Source organism: Halichoerus grypus, chromosome 7 (genome assembly GCF_964656455.1).
Source record: "Halichoerus grypus chromosome 7, mHalGry1.hap1.1, whole genome shotgun sequence".
NCBI classification, from domain to species: domain Eukaryota; kingdom Metazoa; phylum Chordata; class Mammalia; order Carnivora; family Phocidae; genus Halichoerus; species Halichoerus grypus.
Window position 1 is genome coordinate 30,111,151 of NC_135718.1, and position 20,146 is coordinate 30,131,296.

Below are 20,146 nucleotides of genomic sequence, written 5' to 3' on the forward strand. Positions count from 1 at the left end.
CTGCTCTGGGCCTCCATTGTGCCTCATTTAGATGATCTTTAAATCCCCTCCCAGCTCTAGCGTATGGTTTTACCAGAGCATCTGGCGCACGATAGGTGCTCAGTAAAGGTTCCTTGGTTTTATAAAATGCAAGACACAACCTTCATTTTATAAAATGCAAGACACAACACAAAAAATGCTAGATTTCAACACTCACATGCTTTTCTAGTCTTTAAAACTGAGTGACTTCTGTGATCCAACCCCTAACAGGGCCCAACCAGGTTAAGAGCTGAAAAAATGGGTATTTAATCAATTCATTACTTACTTTTGCCCTGGCTTTCAGTCAAGCGTTTCCCTCCACCCGAGGCTGCAAATGCCCCGTAAAGGCTCCAGATTAGAGGATCTGGAATGTAGCCTCCCCACTAGACGACAAGCTCCAAGAAGACAGGGTGGGTCCCGCCCATGTCAGCTTCACCACTCCTTCAGGGACATAGTCAGCCCTACCTCCTTAGCATGAGGCGGGTGGGCAGCTGAGCCTCGCCTCACTGGAGGCCTGGGGCACAGAGCTGGCAGCCCACCACCGTAAGGGAGAGAAGCAGCACAGAGCCTCAAGCTGGGCAAGTCCTTTTATTGGAAAAAGAAATAATAAAACCAAAGGCCACTGCGTCACCTGTGCCCAGCCATCCCACAGGAGAGGCACTGGCCAGACATAAGGCCTGGCCACACAGTGGGCCAGGGAGGGCATGGGCCAGGCCCAGGGGTCAGGGGGCTGCCATGGGGCTCACTGGGTCGCCGCCGTCTGTGGGGGATCCTTGGACGCAGACCCACCCAGTCGGGCTCAGGGACCGGGCTGCCCTCTGCAGCTCCCTGGGTAGGCATCTCCCTCCCAAAGGCTGCTCTCTTGTCCAAAAGAAAACCAAGCCCCTCTTTGGTTCTAGAAGGCTACCAGCAGTGGCTGGTCTTTCAGATGCCCTTTTAGCACCTCCTGCCAGCTGAGGCAGGCAGCCGCTTTCTGTCCCTCATCGGGGCACCAGGACAGAGCTGCTTCCTTCCCACTGGCCGCCCTGGGCCTTGGCAGGCAGGGCCTCATTGGCTGGGTGCTTCTCTTCCCTTTCAAGAAAGGAGTTTGCCTTTTCCCCTGCAGGTTGCCAGCTCCTTTGAACATCCAAGGAAGCCTTGCTTACGCAGCCTTAGAGAGCCCCAGAGCCTGGGCGGGCTGAATATGCAGCATGTGTGGCCCTGTTGCCTTGTCATGGGGGGAGGGGTGTTGGGAGAGGGACACGGGAGGCCCCAGAAGGTTGGCTCTGCTCCTAGACCCCCAACTTCTCTTTTGCTAGAATGTACACAGTAGAATGAGGAGGTGGGGAGAACTTTGCAGGTGGGGGGAGAGACCAGGAAGAAGAGCCAAGCTGGCAGCCCCAGGCAAGGGGCGAAGAGCTTTAGGACATTTATTTACAAAGGGACAGGCTGGACCCATGCAGGGAAGCAGCCACAGACCATCACAAAGATAAGACAGGTTGCAGAGAGGGGCGGTCATGGGCCTGGCAACTAAGCGGAACAGACCAGTGCGCTCCCACACCTACACTCACACAAGCGCACTCTCGCACGTGCGCTCGCGTGTGTGCTCATGCACAGGCCTGCACAGCCACACGCGCATTCGTGCACACAGTGCTCTCACGTATGTGCGCTCACACGCTGGCCTGCATGCACACGCACTCATTCTCTCGTGCACACAGGTTCTAATCCCGAGAAGCTGGCTCCAGTCCTGGAGGTTCACAGCCCCCAAAGCTACATGTCTCCATGAAGCATTTCTCTAGACCCCCTTATAACAACCTCCCAGAGCCCCAGGCTGCGTGCCCCACAAGCAGCGCCCCGTGTCCTGCAAAATCTCAGGAGTTGGATGTTTCTTGGCAAGGCCAACGTGGCCTCCAGGCTTTGGATGGGGGAAGGGGAAGCCATGAGTCCAGAAGGGGTCAGGAGGGGACTGAGTGGCTCCCATCTCCCCAGACCTCGAATCCGGGGGAGGCAGGTTCACAGACAGGCAGAGCCGCTGCAGTGGCCCCAGAAAGAGCAGACACCGGGAGCAGGACCCTGGGGGGCGAGAGTCCTGGTGGATGTGGGATTTGGGCTGAGGAATCATGCGGGATGGGAATTCTCTCTGGGACCTGAGCCCCACCGCAGGGTGTTGGGAGAGGAGCAGCAGAAGAAAAGGGCTTTCCAAATCGTGTTGCCCACCCCGCCCCAGCCTTGCCCTGGAAGATCTGGCTGCGGTGACCAGAACTGCCCCCTGGGGAAAGTGCCAGGTCCGGAATTGGGCCGTCCTGCCAGGGGTGAGGGGCAGGAGTGCGGGAGGGGCGCGGGGAGACGGGCCCCGCAAGGACGCCGGGCCAGTCACCCTCCCCCCGCCCCGGGGAGCAGCCGGGGCCCAGAGAATGACTCAGAAGCGGGTGCTCTGGTAGCGCAGCCGCCGCAGGTCTGAGAGGCCCTCAGTCCGGCCGTACACCTCCCTGCAGGGACTCTCGGCCAGTCACCGGGCCCCCGCCCCGCCGCCCCCGCCGCTGCTGCCGCTGCCCGAGCTGCTGCCGCTGCTGGAGCTGCCGCTGCTGCACCTGTCCTCGTAGATGGAGATCTCGATCTGCGGCGGCGTTAAGGACGGACCCCCTGCCAGCTGCCGAGAAGGGGCGGACGGACCGGCGCACCGAGGCCAGCCGGGGAGCGGGCGGCCGGCGGGGGCCGCTGCCCAGACGGCGAGGACGGCGAGGACGGCGAGGACGGAGGCTTGCGGCACTAGCCACCAGAGCCCGGGCCGCCGCGCTCCCGCACGCACGCACTCGGTGCACGTCCACAGCGACCCCGACGGCCGCGCGCACCCGGGCCAGAAGCTCCCACTCTAGTGGGTCTAGCTACCAAACCCCAGGACGGCTGGTGTCACTGCCCACGGCAAGTGGGAGGACTTCGGTGTCCTGCTTTCAAACCCTGACTCGCCTACTCTCGAGCGATGTGGCCTTAGACGGGGTCGTTTAACGTGTTACCCATTAATGATTGCATATGTAAAATGGTGGTAATCCGAGAACCTCGGGGTTGTCTGGGGACTGACTGAAATCACGCATGTTAAGCAGCAAGCACAATGCCCGCTCCATAGGAAAGCCTCAATAAAAAGCCCGTCTCACAGGGCTTTGTAAACAGAAGATTCCAGTGTTTGTGTTTTCTTTACTCTTTTTCCTCTCAATTTTCTAGCAAAAATTTATTTTTTAACAATTTTACTCTCATTGCTAATGACTGCGGGCGGGATGTATGCACACACTTGTCCAGGTGAGCAGACCTATAACCCACCCTTGGACCAGCCGCCCATCAAAACTTCATTTTTCTGATCTGTGAAAGGGGGACGCACACACAGGAGTAGACGTGTAAACGGATGTAGACATGTAAATGGATGGGAGATCTGCCTATTCCCTGAGGGGCAATACAGCCTCACAGCTAAGTGTGGGCCTGGGCTCCGATCACGGCTCTGACGTCAACCAGCCAGGTGACCCTGAGCCAGTGACTGACCTTCAGTGTGTTCACTGACAAGGGGAACAATACGAGTCACCCACCTTTAGGGGTATTATGAGAATTACATCGTTTCAAAGCAGTTACTATGATACCTGGCATGTGTTAAGCAGTGAATAAATGTAGCTCGATAAAAGCAAACCCTGAAATTCACAAATGGCATTGATAACTTGTGGGGGAGGGGAGCGGATGACCCGTGATGTGGGGAATCCTAGGAAATCCCTGAGCAGAGGCCCCTAGGGTGGCCCCTATTTCTTGGTAGCCTCACCAGGGACCCTACTGGTTGGCAGCTCTGTGCCCTTACACAGAACAGCCAGGAAGGATACAACCCTCATCCCGCGCTCCACGGGGTCCGTGAGCAGGAGGCCTCGAGGGGCAAAGATCTTCTCATTCTGCTCCTGGATGTAGCGGGAGATCTTCTTGAGAACCTGCAAGGAGAGGGGCCAGTTGAGGATGAAGATGCAGCAGGGGAGCCCTGGGGGAGGGGACGCAGGGCAGTCAGGAAGGGAGCCACCTTCTCATAGTGGGTCTCCATGCAGAGGAAGATGAAATAGGCCGTGGCACAGGCCAGGCAGCCCTCAAGGTAGGAGCTGCCCCCAATCTTCTCGGCCTCCGCATAGAAGCTGTTGAGGGTCTTCACAGTCTCCTCAAAGAGCTGCCGCTCAATCTGGAGGGAGAGAGGGACAGGGAACCATATTGAGGTCAGCCTCCCTGGACTGTGGACAGTCACAGGTGGGAGGGAGGATGGCAGTGGTAGGGCCACGCTGGTGGGGGGAGATGCCCACAGGCAAGACCAGAGAAGCTGCAGGTGCCTGTGAAGCACTCGACTGGGAGTCAGGAGACCTTAGGAAAGGCTCAATAAAAAGAAGCCCGTCTCACAGGACTTTGTAAACAGAGGCCTGGGGTCCAGTCCAGATTTGACCATCAACTAGCTGTGTGGCCTTTGGCTAATGACTTAACTACTCTAGCCTCAGTTTCCACATCCATAAAATGGGAATAAGAATGGCTACTTGGCCTCCCTTGGAAGCAGGAAACTCCCACCATTTGATGTGAACATTTTCTGCAAGGGATCAGGCAGGAATTCTAGTGACTGTGCCACCCCTCCCATTTTGATAGCTGTGAAAGCGCCCCGGTCCTAATTGGTAGGGGAGCTCCAACCGCATAAGACTGATTGTGTGAGACCTCAGGAGTGTCTCTCCAGGAGGGGGCACTTCCCTCAACCTAAGAGGTCATGAAGAACACAACAGCCTTGTGCGTGTGCCCAGCTGTCCTGCCTGCATCCGTAATCATAACAGCTAACTGTCTATGCCTTCTATTTTTAAAGGCACTTTCAGGGCGCCTGAGTGGCTCAGTTGGTTAAGCGACTGCCTTCAGCTCAGGTCATGATCCTGGAGTCCCGGGATCGAGTCCCACATCGGGCTCCCGGCTCAGCAGGGAGTCTGCTTCTCCCTCCGACCCTCCTCCCTCTCGTGCTCTCTCTCATTCTCTCTCTCGCAAATAAAAAAAAATTTAAAAAAAAATTTTAAAGGCACTTTCAGATACCAATGTAACATTGTGTGTCAACTATACTTCAATTAAAAAAATAATAAGATGTTTATAAATTCATCTGGCAACTGTAGATTAAATTAAGCAGTTGCTGGGGCACCTGGGTGGCTTAGTCAGTTAAGCGTCTGACTTCAGCTCAGGTCATAATCTCAGGATCCTGGAAAGGAGCCCCTTGTCAGGCTCTGCGCTCAGCAGGGAGTCCGCTTCTCTGTCTCCCTCTGCCCCTCCCCCTCTTCCTCTGCCCCTCCCTCTGCCTCCAGCCCTCTCCATCTCCCTTCCCCTGCTCACGCTTACATGCTCGGACACATATACGCGCTCTCTCTCTCAAGTAAACAAATAAAATCTTTAAAAAATAAATTAATCGACTGCTTCATCTGAAAAAAGCTTTCCAAAGTCTAATCTTTTTTAAAAATTTAATAAAAGTAAGTAAATAAATAACACACTTTCACGCATTTTTTCACTTTCAGCAGCTCAGAGCTCTGCTCTGTGGTCCAGGCCACCATCATCTCTGTCCTCTTAACTGGTCTCTCTGCCCCCAGCCCTGCCAAGGGAGCCTGCTAAAGTTAGAGCGTGTCACAGCTCTGAAGAAGAGCTTCCAAAGCCTTCTCATCTCTCTCCAAGTAAAATCCAAGAAGTCCTTACAATGACTGCTAGGCCCTACAGGGTCTGGTCCTGCGTCCCCTGGGCCTGCCTCTTACTCTCCTGCCCCCTCAGTCCCCATTCTGGCCACACCGACTGCCCTGCTGCTTCCTGCAAATGCACAAGTCCTTTGCGCCTGTGTCCTTGGATGCAACACTCTCCCACCCCAGGCTCAGGTCTCACCTTACCTCATAGACCTCCCCGGCCACTCCCCTTTCCCCAGCTCTCCCAGCCCCGTGACCTACCCCCTTATTTTTCTAGTATTGGTCACCCCCAGAGCTGCTACATATTTACTTGCTATTTTATTCTTTATACCCTCTAAGAGAAAATAGACTCCCAAGACTTCACTTCTAGATCCCTCATGCCTCATACAGAGTAGTTGCTCAGTAAATACTTGCTGAGTGAACTTGTCCAACGTTACACAGCTTTGACCTGAGTCTGTGCTCTTCAATACATAACCGTACACTAGACTGGAAGGGCATGCTCCAAATTCAACAGGTGTCAAAGTGACTATAGCCCCATTTTTTTACATTCCTCAGAACACCCCCTTCCCCACTCACCACTACAGGATCAGAACTGTTCATCACATAGGTTAGGGACCTTCCACACCCATCTAGGACCAAAGGTCTCCCCAAGAATAGTCAGAAGCTTTGGGGTTCCCAGTCACTGTCCCTACACAGATCTGGAGTAAATGCATTAAGAGAACATTATGCTCTACCCTAAGAGTCACCATGCCCCAAAGGACAGGTATGTCCTTTGATGAGGAGACCCCATAGCTCCCTAAAAGCTGGTTAGGGATCGGATTAGCAAAAGGCAGCCCTGCCCCACCTTCCCAACCCCCTTCAGATGGGCCTGGGCTGCTGAATGGAAGAGTCAAGGTCTGCCACCGCCCTCCAGAGGGCAGACTCTACAACCCCAGGCCAGTTCTACCGAGGCTCAGGACGAGGGCCATACACGGCCCTGAGCCAGAAGCAAAAGTCAACAGCAGGAGCTGACGCTCACAAGGGGCTGGTGGTCCATGAGACACCCAGGTAGCTAAGTCTGGACGGAGAGGCTGTGCGCAGAGCCCTTGGTTGATGACCTGGGCATCAGGATTTTTTAAAGCTCCGCAGCTAGGGCTGAGAACTGCTGCTAAAGAGTGGAGCTTGCTGGGGCCGCTGCTGTCGCAGGACTAAGGAATGTGCTTTTGTCTAATAAGCTCTCAGGTGACTCTAGGGGGGCTGCGGAACTAGGACATCTGAGGCCTTTCCAGCTCTAACTTTCCATGCGGGGACAGCAAGGCAATGTCAGGGACATGGTTTAACTCTTCCATGTGAAGTGACTGAACAAGTGATGTGACACATATCAGTTTTATCCTGGAAAAAAAAATACATTTGATTAAGTCCTTGAGTCCATCATGGCCTGTGTTCCAAGCTGAGAAAAAAAAACCATCCTCACCCGGCTGTCCAGCTCTGGGGGGAATTTGGTCTGGAACTGACAGATGGTCCCATCACTGTAGTCTCTCTGGATAAAGACCTTGGTGGCCAGCGAGGCACTTCGCCGCAGCTCCTGCAGATTGTGGACCTGAGGAGGCACACGGGAGACACACACTCAGGGTGACCATCCATCGAGGTTTGTCCAAGACTGAGGGGCTGTCAGGATGTGGTTCTGACAGCACTAAAACCAAGAAAGTTCCCAGCAAACCAGGACCTTAGCCACCCTACCAGTGCTCCAGGAAGGCCATGGGGAAGCAGGACTGTGGAGCTTACCAGACAAGATACCTCAAGCTATCCCAGAAAGATCTAGAAAAAGCCTGAAGCAGAGCCAAAGCTGAGCCAAAAGGGGAGGTTCTGGAACCATCAACAGAGCCAGAAACACATTTTAACAAGAAGAAAAGACTTCCTGGTGGCTGGCCCAGATCCTTCTCTCTTTCTCTCTCTCTCTCTCTCTCTCTCTCCCCCTCCCCTCCGCCTCCCCACCCCTCCCCCCTCATCCCCCTCTCTCCATTTTCCTCTCTGTCTCTCTCACACACACAGAACCTTTCACACCTTTGTTCACTTAGCAAGTATCAAATATTCAGAACTCATCAGGCCTCATGCTTGGGGAACCCAAGCTTGAACAAGACTGAGGTCTCAGACCCCAGAAGTGGGGCTGACAGCAGAGTTGAGGAGGGAAGCATGTGGGACAGAGGAGGACCTGATATGCCCACCACCTTGGAGGGAGATTCAGGTTCAGGCCAAGTTAAAGCCCAGGTCAGAGAGCACCAGGAATAGCTTTCCCATGCAGGACCTCTCACCACAGGAAAGAGGGGCCCCCAAATGCTCAAACTTCCCCAGAGAAAATTATGGATAAAGTGGGCTGAAGCCAGAAATTAAAGAAACATCTTGCCCTGGCAGGAAGGAGTGGAGCAACTCTGTCCCTTGCCCACACCTGCAGACTGGACATTGATCCAGACTCTAGCATTGGAGGGGAGTGGGCTCAATTCCACAGAAGGACAGGGCCTCTTTCTTCCACTTCCAGCCTTAGTCACCCACAGTTGAAACTAGCGTTCCACTGGGTAAAATATGCCAAACATTGGAACCACATGGAGACCAAGCCCCAAGGGCAGAGTGAACACACAGCCAGTTCATCCTGCGTAATTAAGGTGAATCCATTCAGTCATTCCTTTCATTTATTGAGTCCCTACTACTGCCAGGCTCTGGGGATGCTGAGCAAAAGACAGTCTGTGAGCTCCAGGGAGGAAGACAAGTAAATATATAATAAATTAGCCTGTGATAAATGCTTCAGAGAAGTAACATCTTAACCCAGAAATACTTACTCAGAAGAGACTTCCTGAGGTCTGTGTTGAGTCATAAAGGAAGGCCAGGACTTGCTAGTGGTAGAGGGCAGGCAGTGGGCGGGGAGAGGACGTAAAAGCAACCCAGACAGAGGGGAGAAACTTGTGCAAAGGAGCAAAGATGGCAGAGAACTTGGTCTACTCCAGTGATTGCAGGCAGATTTCAGCAAGACAGGAGTTGGTTTGTGGATTAGGTAAGAGCAGGGGGGATGACAGTATAGAGGACAGTGAGATTACAGAGAGCTGGGGGCAGTGGGGAGGCTCTACTAGAGGGGAGGGTGTAGGGTGGAAGACACTTAAACTTGCTTAAAAGCTGGGGGAAAGAGGGGCGCCTGGGTGGCTCAGTCGGTTAAGCATCCAACTCTTAATTTTGGCTCAAGTCATGATCTCAGGGTGGTGAGATCGAGCCCCATGCTGGGCTCCACACTCAGCAGAGAATCTGCTTCAGATTCTCTCTCCCTCTGCCCCTCCTTACACCATACTCAAGTGTGCTCTTGCTATCTCGCCCATGCTCTCTCTAGCGAGTATGGGTACTCTAAAATAAATAAATCTTTAAAAAAAAAAAAAACTGGGGGAAAGAATAAGTAATGACAGAGAGGTAGGAGCAGATAATTGGTAGATCAAGGTTCTGAAAAGGGGAGAATCAGAGACTTTCCTAAATCCAGACAACCCTTGCTCTTCATAAGAGAAGTGGTCCCCAGAGTATTGGGACTGAATTGAAGAATGTATAGGTACTCCTCTCATCTTAGTAGTCCTTGATTCCTCCAATCAAGGTCTGGACTGAGAAAGCCCCCTTGACATCCACTAGGATCCTATGATAACTTTGAAAAACAAAGAAAGCTTTGGTGAGATAAGTACATTATTCATTAATGTGTCTGTTCTGTCTGGTTAAGATTTCGTATCTTTTGTATTTTCCAAGGAAAAGGGCTGTGGCCTTCCTTCACCCTTCTAAAACCAACTGACATGAGCCAGTGGATCTTTTTTTTTTTTAAAGATTTTGTTTATTTATTTGACAGAGAGAGACACAGCGAGAGAGGAAACACAAGCAGGGGGAGTGGGAGAGGGAGAAGCAAGCCTCCCGCCGAGCAGGAAGCCTGATGTGGGGCTCGATTCCAGAACTCTGGGACCATGACCTGAGCCGAAGGCAGATGCTTAATGACTGAGCCACCCAGGTGCCCGAGCCAGTGGATCTTGAGGATGGATTCCTCTAGCCCCAGAAGGATCATTCAGGCAGCTCTGTGTGAGATGCATGGGAATTGGGCATGACTGGGGTAAGAGGCCAGGTGAAGGGATCTTTGTAGTGGTCCAGGGAAACACAAAAGTACGTCTAAACCAAGGAAAGTGCTGGTGAGAATGGAAAGAAGGGGAGAAAAAAACAAAAACAGTTCTTCAGCCATTCTGATATGGACTCAGCTTCTCCCCTCCGAAAGCCTCCTTTGTCTGTGTCTGAGTGCACACATGCACTGTGTGCTACCGTGAAGGGATGTGTCTCTAGTGACCAGCAAGCTGATGACAACAGCCTTTCTTCTTCCTCCTACGCATACAGTTAGATTAATCCCCAGACTGCCTTGCAATTAGGTGTGGCCATATGACTGAATGGAATGTGAGGGGAATGTATAGGCTTGGCTCACAGTAACTAGCCACTCCTCTGTAATCTTTCCTCTTCCACAGAAACCAAAGAAGCCATACGTTGAAGATGATGGAACCACAAGTTGGAAACAGCCTGGGTCCCTGAATCAGCCTGGGGGAGATCCACCTGCCGGTCAGAACCACTTGTCTGGGACCTTACTGAGCAGTAAATAAACTTCTACTTTAGTATTCCATTAAGATTTTAGGGTGCTACTTTCCATAGTATAGTCCCATCTCCTCTTGGCTTTGATCCATGGGTTCTCAAGTAGCCAGAGTAGGAGGGGTCAACACCCTTTCCAACCTCAAAAATCCTGAGCCTTAGAATACTGCCTCTGAGTGACGAGGCATCTGCTTTCCTCCCTTAGAGTATTTGTGGAGTCTTGAGGAGTCACTAGAAGATGGTATCAGACACACTGTATACTCCAGAGCCTTCATCTCCCAGATCTATGTAAAGTACAATATAACAGATTCATCTGTAATTGGTGAAGGGTGGATTTAAGGCAGAGCAGCATCTCCTGGCTCTCTCCATCCATGGTGGCTCAGTTGTGAAGTACCAAAAGGCCCTGATGGAAAGAAGGCCCACTGACCTGGGAGCTGGAGACCTGGGTGCTAGTCCGGGCCACATGACCCTGGGACTCCACTTCTTCAACTAGAAACTGAGAAGCTGGAACAACATAATCACCTAAAGCCCCTTCCAGCCCTGACATTCAGGAGGCTTTCTCAGGGATTACGAATGCAAATGTTTATAGGGACTAAGCATGTAAGTGGGCTGGGTGAGGGCTGTGGCTAATCAGAGAACTCATGTCCTGTCTCAGGAAAGCAGCCGCACTGCCATGTGAGAATGTGAGTCCAGGATGCTGTGCTTCTGACATCTTAAGAGAAGCCACAAATCCAGATTTCTTTAATACCAAATATCTTGATTTTTGTTTTATGTTTCCAATAAATTTTTACATTTGTAAGCACGAAGCGGACCAAATAAGGCACAACTGTGAACGAGATTCACTCTTAGAATGGCCAGTTGAGGACCTCTCAATGAAGAATCCCATCACTGGGGCCCTTGGGCCGGAGCTAGAGCCAGGCTCCAAGCACTTGCCAGCTACTTAGCTTTCAGGAAGTGAGTGGGGGGTTTTAGGAGAGATCCATGATGCTCTGAAATCCCGTAAGAGGATCCCAGCATATGCACACATCTCGCTATGAGGCCACAGCTTCTGTGTCTCCCCTAGGCAGCTGCCCCAGGGTTTCTTAACTGACCCTGACACCTGGGCTTCTTGTCTACTTCTTACCTTCCTCAACTCTGCCCTTTCTCCTGCCACTGTCCTCAGGCCTGCTGGCAGCTGAGTAAGGACAGGACCCAGAGGCAGTTCATGAGGAAGAAAGAGAACATCAGTGGTCATATCTGCTAGCACCAACTTTCGAACTTCAGTGGGACAGGGATAGGGAGGCTGCCTGAAGACTGGGTCACACACCTGACAGAGCCAACCTGGGAGAGGTGGGGAGGAGCAAGCACCAGAGTTCAGAAGAGCACTCCCAGTCCCAATCTGCCCAAGACAAACAGGAGGCCCCATCTGGCCCACATCTCCATCCTCATTAAAAACTAGCTAATTCCAGAGGATGCATTTGAGGCTCAAATCAAGAATCAGGAGATTCAGCTAATGAACCAACACCATGCTCCCTGGCTGGGGTGTGGAGGAGGAGTGAGGATCATGAGTCACAAGCAGCCAAGTCAGGCCTCAGGATGGAAACCCAGGCACAGGGCCTCCCTTCTTCTAAGCCTACACCAGGGCCAAGCCCAACCCACTGTCTGCTGGTTGTTAATTCCAGGCCTCAGAGATCAAACCTCCAAATGCCTTGCTTGGATAATGCTACTTTGGTGCATTTAAAAACCTCTTAGAGAGGGGCACCTGGGTGGCTCAGTCGTTAAGCGTCTGCCTTCGGCTCAGGTCATGATCCCAGCATCCTGGGATCAAGCCCCATGTCGGGCTCCCTGCTCTGCAGAAAGCCTGCTTCTCCCTCTCCCACTCCCCCTGCTTGTGTTCCCTCTCTTGCTGTGTCTCTCTCTGTTAAATAAATAAATAAATAAATAAATAAATAAATAAATAAATAAATCTTTAAAAAAAAATAAAAACCTCTTAGAGACCAAGCTCCACCACTCGAGGAAGCCCCTCCCAGCCAGGCATTTCCCAGTTGTCCTTGTCCATCTGGACTGTTTCCCAGGGTGGACCCTGCTCCCAGTGACACACATTCAAAGAGGTTTGCTGCTCAGGAAATGGGCTCATTACAGTTGTCCAAATGAGGTCAGTGTTTCACTCAGAAGGCTTCATCCCTCCTCTGAGTTCCTCACACGCACTCCTCCCCTAATGCTAACTCCTCAACAGAAATTAGGAAGCAGAAAAGATCCGGTTTCCATGCCTTCCACGTAGGGATCCAGGGATATCCAATCTTTCCCAATGTCTCTCTCTTCCTCTCCCCCCCCACCCCCCGTCTTCCTGTCCCTCCCTCTCCTTCTCTCCCACCCCCTCCTCCCTCTCCTCTCTCTCTCTGTTCCTCTCCTCTTCACCTCTCAAAACACCTTCTGCTGGAACTGAGGACTTCCCATTCAGAATCCTAAGGGAATGGCCAAGAAGTTTGGCATGAGGTATTCCTTCTCCCAACAGGTTTTTCCTGGTAATCTTAACTCAGTCCTAACAGTAAAAACAGCCTAGGGAGAATGACTCACTCCACAGCCCAGATAATGTGTACATTCTGTGCCTTGGCAGACCTAAGGCTTCCTCCCTTGGTACTGCCAGCAGGGTCCACCCAAGGCCAAATTGGGAAATGGGTAATATTTGTCCTCTGCTCTCCATCCCTTCTGGGCATTCTTCTGTCCCTCTGTCCTCAAGCTGACCCAGCCAGGCTGAACAGGGAGGCTCAGTCCTTCTGCATCCTTTCCATCAGAGCCTCATGTCACAGCCCCTAGCGCCCACCTCTCTGTTGAGCAACACCATTGGCTAATGGATACACCTGGGTGCAGCAGGAAAAAACACTGACCAGGGAGGCAGAAGACTCAAGCTCTAGTTCTTGCCCTGGCCTTTTGAGCCATATTTTCTTGAATAACTCTCACATTCCAGTTGCATCATCCGTAAAATGGGATAATGATGCCTTGCTTGGCTTCTTCACAGGGATCAGGCAAGCCCTTGAGCCTCAGTTAGCTCATCTGTTAATTGGGGATAATAACACCATCCTTACCCACTTCACAGGTTTGCTCTAAAGCTCAAAGGAGATCACACATGTGCTAGTGCTTTGTACACAGAAAAGTGCTACATTCACAGAGGCATGATGAGCAGAACCTCTCCCCGGGGAGAGTCATGCATGTCTAACAGCAGCCTCCTAGAAACACTGCCTCAACCTAGAGATGTGAGCCTGCTGGTTGGCATTTGTGTACAACAGACCTGAAATGGAGGTATGATGAGACAGATGGGCCTCCTGGAATCTGGCAGAACACATCACAGATGCGGCTGCCTTCTCTGCCCACACTGCTGGCCCAGCTATGCCCAGGTGACTGAAGTTGTCCCTTCCTGCCCAACACCAGCAGCCTCTGCTGCAGCCTGCCAGCCCTATCTGGAAGGTGACCAGATCCTTGGCCATTTCGCCTTTGTTCTTCCTGCTCTTCTCAATAACTTTGGCACTTTCCAAGCTTTCTAATTGTTTATTTATTTTGCATTCCTCCACCCTAAAAACCAAGCTCCATGGGCCTGCTTAGGGCTTGCTCCCTCACAAGGTCCTGGGTGGGCAGGGGAGGGGGGTGAGCTCTCCTAGCTAATCCTGTGCCTTGTCACAAAGCCAAATGGCACCAAGCAACAGCACCTTGTTCTGTGGTGGCCACGACAGCAGAATTGCAATAGTAACACTTGGTATTGATGTCACGCTGCTCACCAGGATGCCCAGAGGCAATGCACAGAATCATTCAAAAGCCTGTGCGGTCTCCCTGGCTTGTGTTCCAGCTGGGTTAGAAATGGGGAAACACAACAAAAGAAGTCAACATCAGACCTGGAGAGACCCTGGTGTCCTGGGTTCCGCTCCAAAAATCCGAAGGAAGAAACTTTCAGCTCTGCTGCTAACATGCTTTGCACCGAATGGGCCCTCCCCTTCTCCATGTGTTAGCTGTACCACTTGTACAGTGGGAACATAGAGAGCTCCATTTGCCACACGAAATGAGGGACTACAGGAGGAAATTCCCGATCTCTTAAGCACTGCACCAAGATTCTGCCCTCAGCCAACAGGTCTCTTGGTTCAACTTTCAAATCCCTTGAAGGTGACACACCTATCATCACACCCTGAAAAAGAAGACAGCTCCTCCCATCAGACACGGGAAATGTAGACACCCTGGTACAAGAAACTTGAATGGGATTAAAAGGCAAGAAAGCATGACATGCAAAAGTGGAGACTGGTGCAGGCAGCTCATTAAAACCAACTGTTTGGTGTTTTGGCCTGAGGATTCTTTGTCCCCTCCCTCCCCATGAAGGAAATATGGATGTGGAGGTAGGTCTGCCATCTCTTAACCGGGTTTTTGGGTTCAAAAGCTGGATGGCTACACTGCATAGCAACAGCAACCAGCTGCCTTCCCTCCCCTAAAACAGGGACAAGTTCACCTCCAACCCTCTAGGGAAGTAGTTTTAGGACAGTAAGGGGAAACCCCAGATGGGTCCCTGGAGCAAACCTGGCGCCAGTGCCAACAAGTGGCGTGGGCAGCTTCGGCACTCAGATGGGGAAGATCCCCGGGGTGAGATGAGTTCTCAGGAGAAGCCCCTCTCTTCCACCCTGCCACTCTGCTCCCCACCCCTTCCCTCAGTATGAGATCTGGAAAACCACCCCATCCTACCCTACCCTACCCCACCCCCTCACTCCACCCCACCCCACCCCCCTTCTTCCTTTCCCGCCCAGTGGCCCCTAGCGGGGATGTGTTCCCGCACCAGTCGGGCACTGCCTGCGGGCCCGGCGCTCGCCCCCTACCTCAGTGGCCATGTTCCAGGGGCGCTGACCGCTCCGAGCCTGCCGCGAGGCGGGTGGCGGGGGGCTGTCCGCGGTGCTGACTCCGGGAGCAGGTGGGCTGGCAGAGGCGAGAAGGGGCCCGGGGCACTGTCCACGGTGCTGATGCGGACGCCGCGGGCCCGGGCGCCGGTGGGTTGGTGGGCCAGCGGGCGCCTAGGTACTGGCGACGGCCGCTGTGCTGTCCGCGGTGCTGATGCGGGCACCGGGCCGGGGAGGCGAGGCCGCGCCCGAGGCTCTTCACCGCCCGATCGCCGGCTGCCGCTGTTCCTGCAAGCAACGGCCCGGTTTATCTTTGACAGCGGCAGCGGGGGTGGGGGCGGCCGGGGGAGGAGGGGCCAGGCGCCTCCACCGACCGGGAGGGGGAAACACGGCCCCCAGACTCCGGCGCCCGCCCGCCGGAGAGGAGCCCCGCCCGCGGCCAGAGGCTTAGCTCCCGCCCGGCCCGGAGGCCCCGCCTCTCCTGCCCGCCCTTCCCCCTAGTAAGAGCGCCAGGAGCTCTGCGCTCGCTACCGCGGCCTCCTGAGACTTCCAGACCCGGAGAAGAGAGAGGCAGGACGGTTCTGGGGCAAGACACTCTAGCTGGCGGAGGCTGACAGTCCTCCACGCGTTCGCAGGCCCCCACGTGCGGCCTCTTTACCTTTCCAGTACCCTTCCCCCAACCCCTCCTCCACCGTGGCCCAGGCTTCCTCTACGATATTTTTTCTTTCTCTCCCGTTCCTTCTCTGTTTCCCCCTCCCCAGACTTGCATGGGCATTCCCTCCTCTCCTCATCTCTTCTTTTCACTGCTTTGAACCCTGTCAGCTAGAGGAGAATGCTGCAGACCGCAGAGAATCATTTCCTTTCTTTAAATATGTGCCTGCATTTCATCCCCAGAGAAACCCTGGGGGTCCCTTCTTTCAGGGAGCTCCAGAATTTAAGCCAGTCTCTCCACTGCTCTTCCTGACCCTGGCCCCTACCCCTACTCTTCCCTCTCTCCCCTGAAATTCCAGCGTTTACAAATCCACCACCACCACCACTCAAAAAACACAAACAGATGGTGCCAAACTGGTTTACCCAGGATGTCAGGTCTGGCCTTGGTGCTGCCTTCACAATTTTTGACATCATACCTTCCAACCAAATGACCTATCTATTTGCTTAATAAACAAAAAGGAAACACCAACACAAGTGCCTTTTTACACATCCCTAACACCCCTTGGTCTTTTGGGGGAAGCTGAGTCTGTTCCTCTGCAGCTCACCACTGCCTGAGGGGCAACAGCAGCTGCCCCCACAAAGGGAGAGATGGTCAGCCAGGAGACCTGGAGTCTGGCTCAAGCTCCTCCTGCGTACGACCTTGGTCAAAAGCTTCACCTCTGAGCTTCTTTCCAAAAAATGATGGTTGGACTTCACTAGACTATTTCTAGGGTCCTTTCTTTTTTTCTTTTTTTCAACCTTTTATTTTGAATTTTCAAACATACAGAAAGGTTGAAAGAATAGTACAATAACCATACTATCCAACTAGCTTCAACATTTGTTAACATTTTGCCACATTTTCTTGATAGATATAGAGAAACAGAGATATGTTTGGCTAGATTATTAGAAAATAAGTGACAGATACTGAGAAGCTTTACCCTTCAGTTCTTCACCATGCCTCTCCTAAGAATAAGGGCATTCTACCTAACCACATTATCAGACCTTTACAGATTTCATATCTTCTAATATTCTTGGGTAGTTTACTGCTCCTAAAATACATGAATCGCAATGGTCTCTCAGAACTTTTCATTTTTAATAACACTCACTGAGCGCTTACTATGTGCCAAACCATATGCTACGTACCTTACGTGTATTGTCTCATGTAATTCTCACAATTACTCTTTGAATTAAATGTGATTATTATCCTTTTATTATTCCCACTTTACAAATAAGAAAACTGAGAAAGTTGTCCAAGGTCATGTGGCTCGTGAGGAATGGAAGCAGGATTCAAATACAGGCAGTCAAGTTCCAGAGCTTGTGTGGTTGATCCTCCTAACCGTACTGACTCCTTTCAGCATCTTGTAGACCTTAAACCAGCAGAGCAGTAATCATATCTTCAACTGCCAATTTCACAGAAGAACACACTGAGTCCCAGAGGACAAATGACATGCCAAAGAAGTTAAAGGCAGATGTTTCATCCCACCTTAGAGTTTGGCCAATGATTTGGCATCAAGGGGCAAACTGAAAATATCTGTGAATCCCATGGTGGTCACTAGTATTAAATAGCTGCATAATCTGATGATCTCCATGGATATCTCTCCCAGTTTCTCACACTTGATTTTGGTCATATTAATTAAACAACTATCTGGAAACCACTCTCTTTATCTGATAACAAGAGACCTAGATGAGTCCATTCAACAAATCTATTCATTCAACGTATATTTGTTGAACATTTACTATGTATCGGACACTATTCTCAGAGCTTGGGCTATAGCAATGACCACATGCACAAAGACTCTGTTCTTATTGAATTTACATATTAATGAGGATAACAATCAATGGCAGATAAACAAGTCAGTATAAAATATGTTGAGTTGTGATCATTGCTAGGAAGACAAGTAAAGCATGGTAAAGAGAGGTGACAGAGGAGGGTTATTTTAGAAAGGATAGTCAGCATAAGTGTTTTTGATAAGGTGAAATTTGGGCAGAGGCCTGAGGTAAGTGAAAGAACACGTAGGTACCTAAAGGAAGAGTGACTAGGCTTAGAGGACAGTACAAGGGCAGGCGGCAGGAGTGGGCTTGGCAGGTACAAAGAATGGTAGGGGGACCCATGTAGCTAGACTGGAGTGGGCAAGGGGAAGAGAGATGGGAGCTGAGATCAGAGAGGTAGGAGGAGCCAGGTCATATAGGACTTGTAGGCCCTGATAAGGACTTTGGATTCTATTCAGAGAGTGGGATCAAAAGCCTTAGAAAGTTTAGAGTAGAGGCATGGCATTATCTAATTGCAGTTTTTTGAAGACTACCTGGATGCTAGTGCTGGGTTGGGAGGGGCAGGAAAGCAAGGATAGAAGCAGTGATACCAGTTATTAGGCTATTAAAGTAGTCTGGGCAACATATGGTGGTGGCTTAGACGAGGGTAGTAGCAGCGGAGGTGGTAAGAAATGGCCAGACCCTAGATACAACTTGAAGGTAGAGCTGGCAAGAACTGTTGATAGACTAGGGGTGTGGTATGAAAGTGAGTTAAAGATGATTCCAAGTTTTGAAGTCTGAGCTACTGGAAGAAAGGAGTTGCCATTTACTGAGAAGGGAAGCCTAAGGACTGAGTAGGCCAGTTGATTTAGGTTTGAAATTTGATAGGCATATTATACATCTAAGAGGAATAGGCATTTGAGTCAGGAGAGAGGTAGAGGGTTGGAGATATAACATCAAGAGCCACCAGTATGTGAACAGTATTTAAAACCATGGGACCAGATGAGAACATCTAGGGAGTGGGTATAGCTAAAAAAATGGTCCAAGAACTGATCCTGGGCACTTTGTTATTTCCAGGGTGGGAAGATGAAAGGCGAGTGAGAAGAGTGACCAGTGAGGTAGGAGGAGACCCACGAGAGAGTGGTGTCCCGGAGCCAAGCAAGAAACCTGGTAACAGAGTCTTACCAGCTGTGCTGAGAGCTGCTTGTGTGCAGAATAAGATGAGGACTGAGAAATGACCATGGGACTTGGCAGCTAGAAGATCACTGATGAGCTTGATAAAAGCTGTTTCAGTGGAGAACAGGGATGAGATCCTGATTAAAGTGGGTTTCAGAGTTTGAATGGAGGAGAGGAAGGAGGGATACTAAGAGTGGAGACAAGTCTTGTGAGGCATTTTGCTGTCAAAGGGAGTGAAGAGTAGTACAGTGGCCTGAAGGAAAAATGGGAACAAGGGAGGCTCTTTTCAGATGGGAAACATTAGAGCTTATTTGCTGATAGAAATAATCTAGTAAAGAGGGAAACACCAATGCCTCAGGAAAGAGAGGGCTGATTGCAGAAACAAGCCCTTAAGAGGTCAGCAAAGGATGGGATCCAGGGCCAACATGGAGGGGATGGCTTTAGAGAGGAGCACAGACAATTTTCCACCATGAATAAAGTAGAAGAAGCAAAGTAAACGGCCATCGATGTGAGTAGGTTAGGAGGTGTTTTTCTATAAGCAAAGACCTGAGCTCTACTTCTTACTCCTCTTCAACTAGCCAGAGACTTCATGCACCAAGACCTTTCTTGAAAAGTCCAGTCAACTATTACATATGGAAAGCTTGCTATGTGCTAAACATGGTGCTGGCACTTTTCTTGCGTGGCCCGGAGAGAGTTCTCCTTCCCACGAAATTACAGGACTGGGACTCTGTTGAGAACCTTGAGCTAGTCCATGCAAGGATGAGTGATCCCTTTTAATATCCAGCTCCCCTGACTGGAAAGAGACTTTAACAGCCTCAGGCTTTTATCCCCACACTGCCTCCATAGTTGCTACTAATCCTGACAGACCTCAAGGCTTAGAGGCATCAAAGTGGAGACCATGGAGAGAGAGATCCACATTTGGAGTGGGGAGTTTCATTCTGTACTGGCTCAAAGCCAATGGGGTGCTACAGGATGGAATGTTCCCACACCCCAATCATTTGGACTTTAATTCTTGAAGCAGAAGAAGACGTTGAGATTTAATCTGACTAATCATTATTACCCAGCTGCCGTAGGACAAGCCAGCCCAATGCAGGAGCCGAGCTCTTTGATGTTTTTGTCATAAATTAATGAGTTCACCCACAAAATAACATCAAAGAAGATCTACTAACTAATTCATTGTTATCATCCTCCAATCTGCGGCTACGTTGGAAAGTCTCCAAAAAAAAGGACCATAGTCAGAAAAAGAAACCAACCGAAAGATTTGGAAATTATGATATCTGGAAAGAGAGGAGAGAGAAATGAACTCCTGTAGACTGCAGAGGAGACGGGGAAAGAGCTAGCAAATCTCAGGGAAATGAAAAAGAAGGG

At 51.2% G+C, this 20,146-nt stretch overlaps 1 protein-coding gene across 1 annotated transcript; it reads right to left on the minus strand.

Moving 5' to 3' along the window:
• Nucleotides 1–592: 592 nt before the first annotated feature.
• Nucleotides 593–15,570, minus strand: GOLGA7B (golgin A7 family member B). Its single transcript, XM_078077276.1, has 5 exons — nucleotides 15,146–15,570; nucleotides 7,150–7,275; nucleotides 4,043–4,195; nucleotides 3,855–3,956; nucleotides 593–2,614 (listed from the first exon to the last, which is right to left on the minus strand). Exons 1-5 carry the CDS (start codon nucleotides 15,155–15,157, stop codon nucleotides 2,507–2,509), a joined length of 501 nt encoding a protein of 166 aa, XP_077933402.1. The 5' UTR covers nucleotides 15,158–15,570; the 3' UTR covers nucleotides 593–2,506.
• Nucleotides 15,571–20,146: the final 4,576 nt, after the last annotated feature.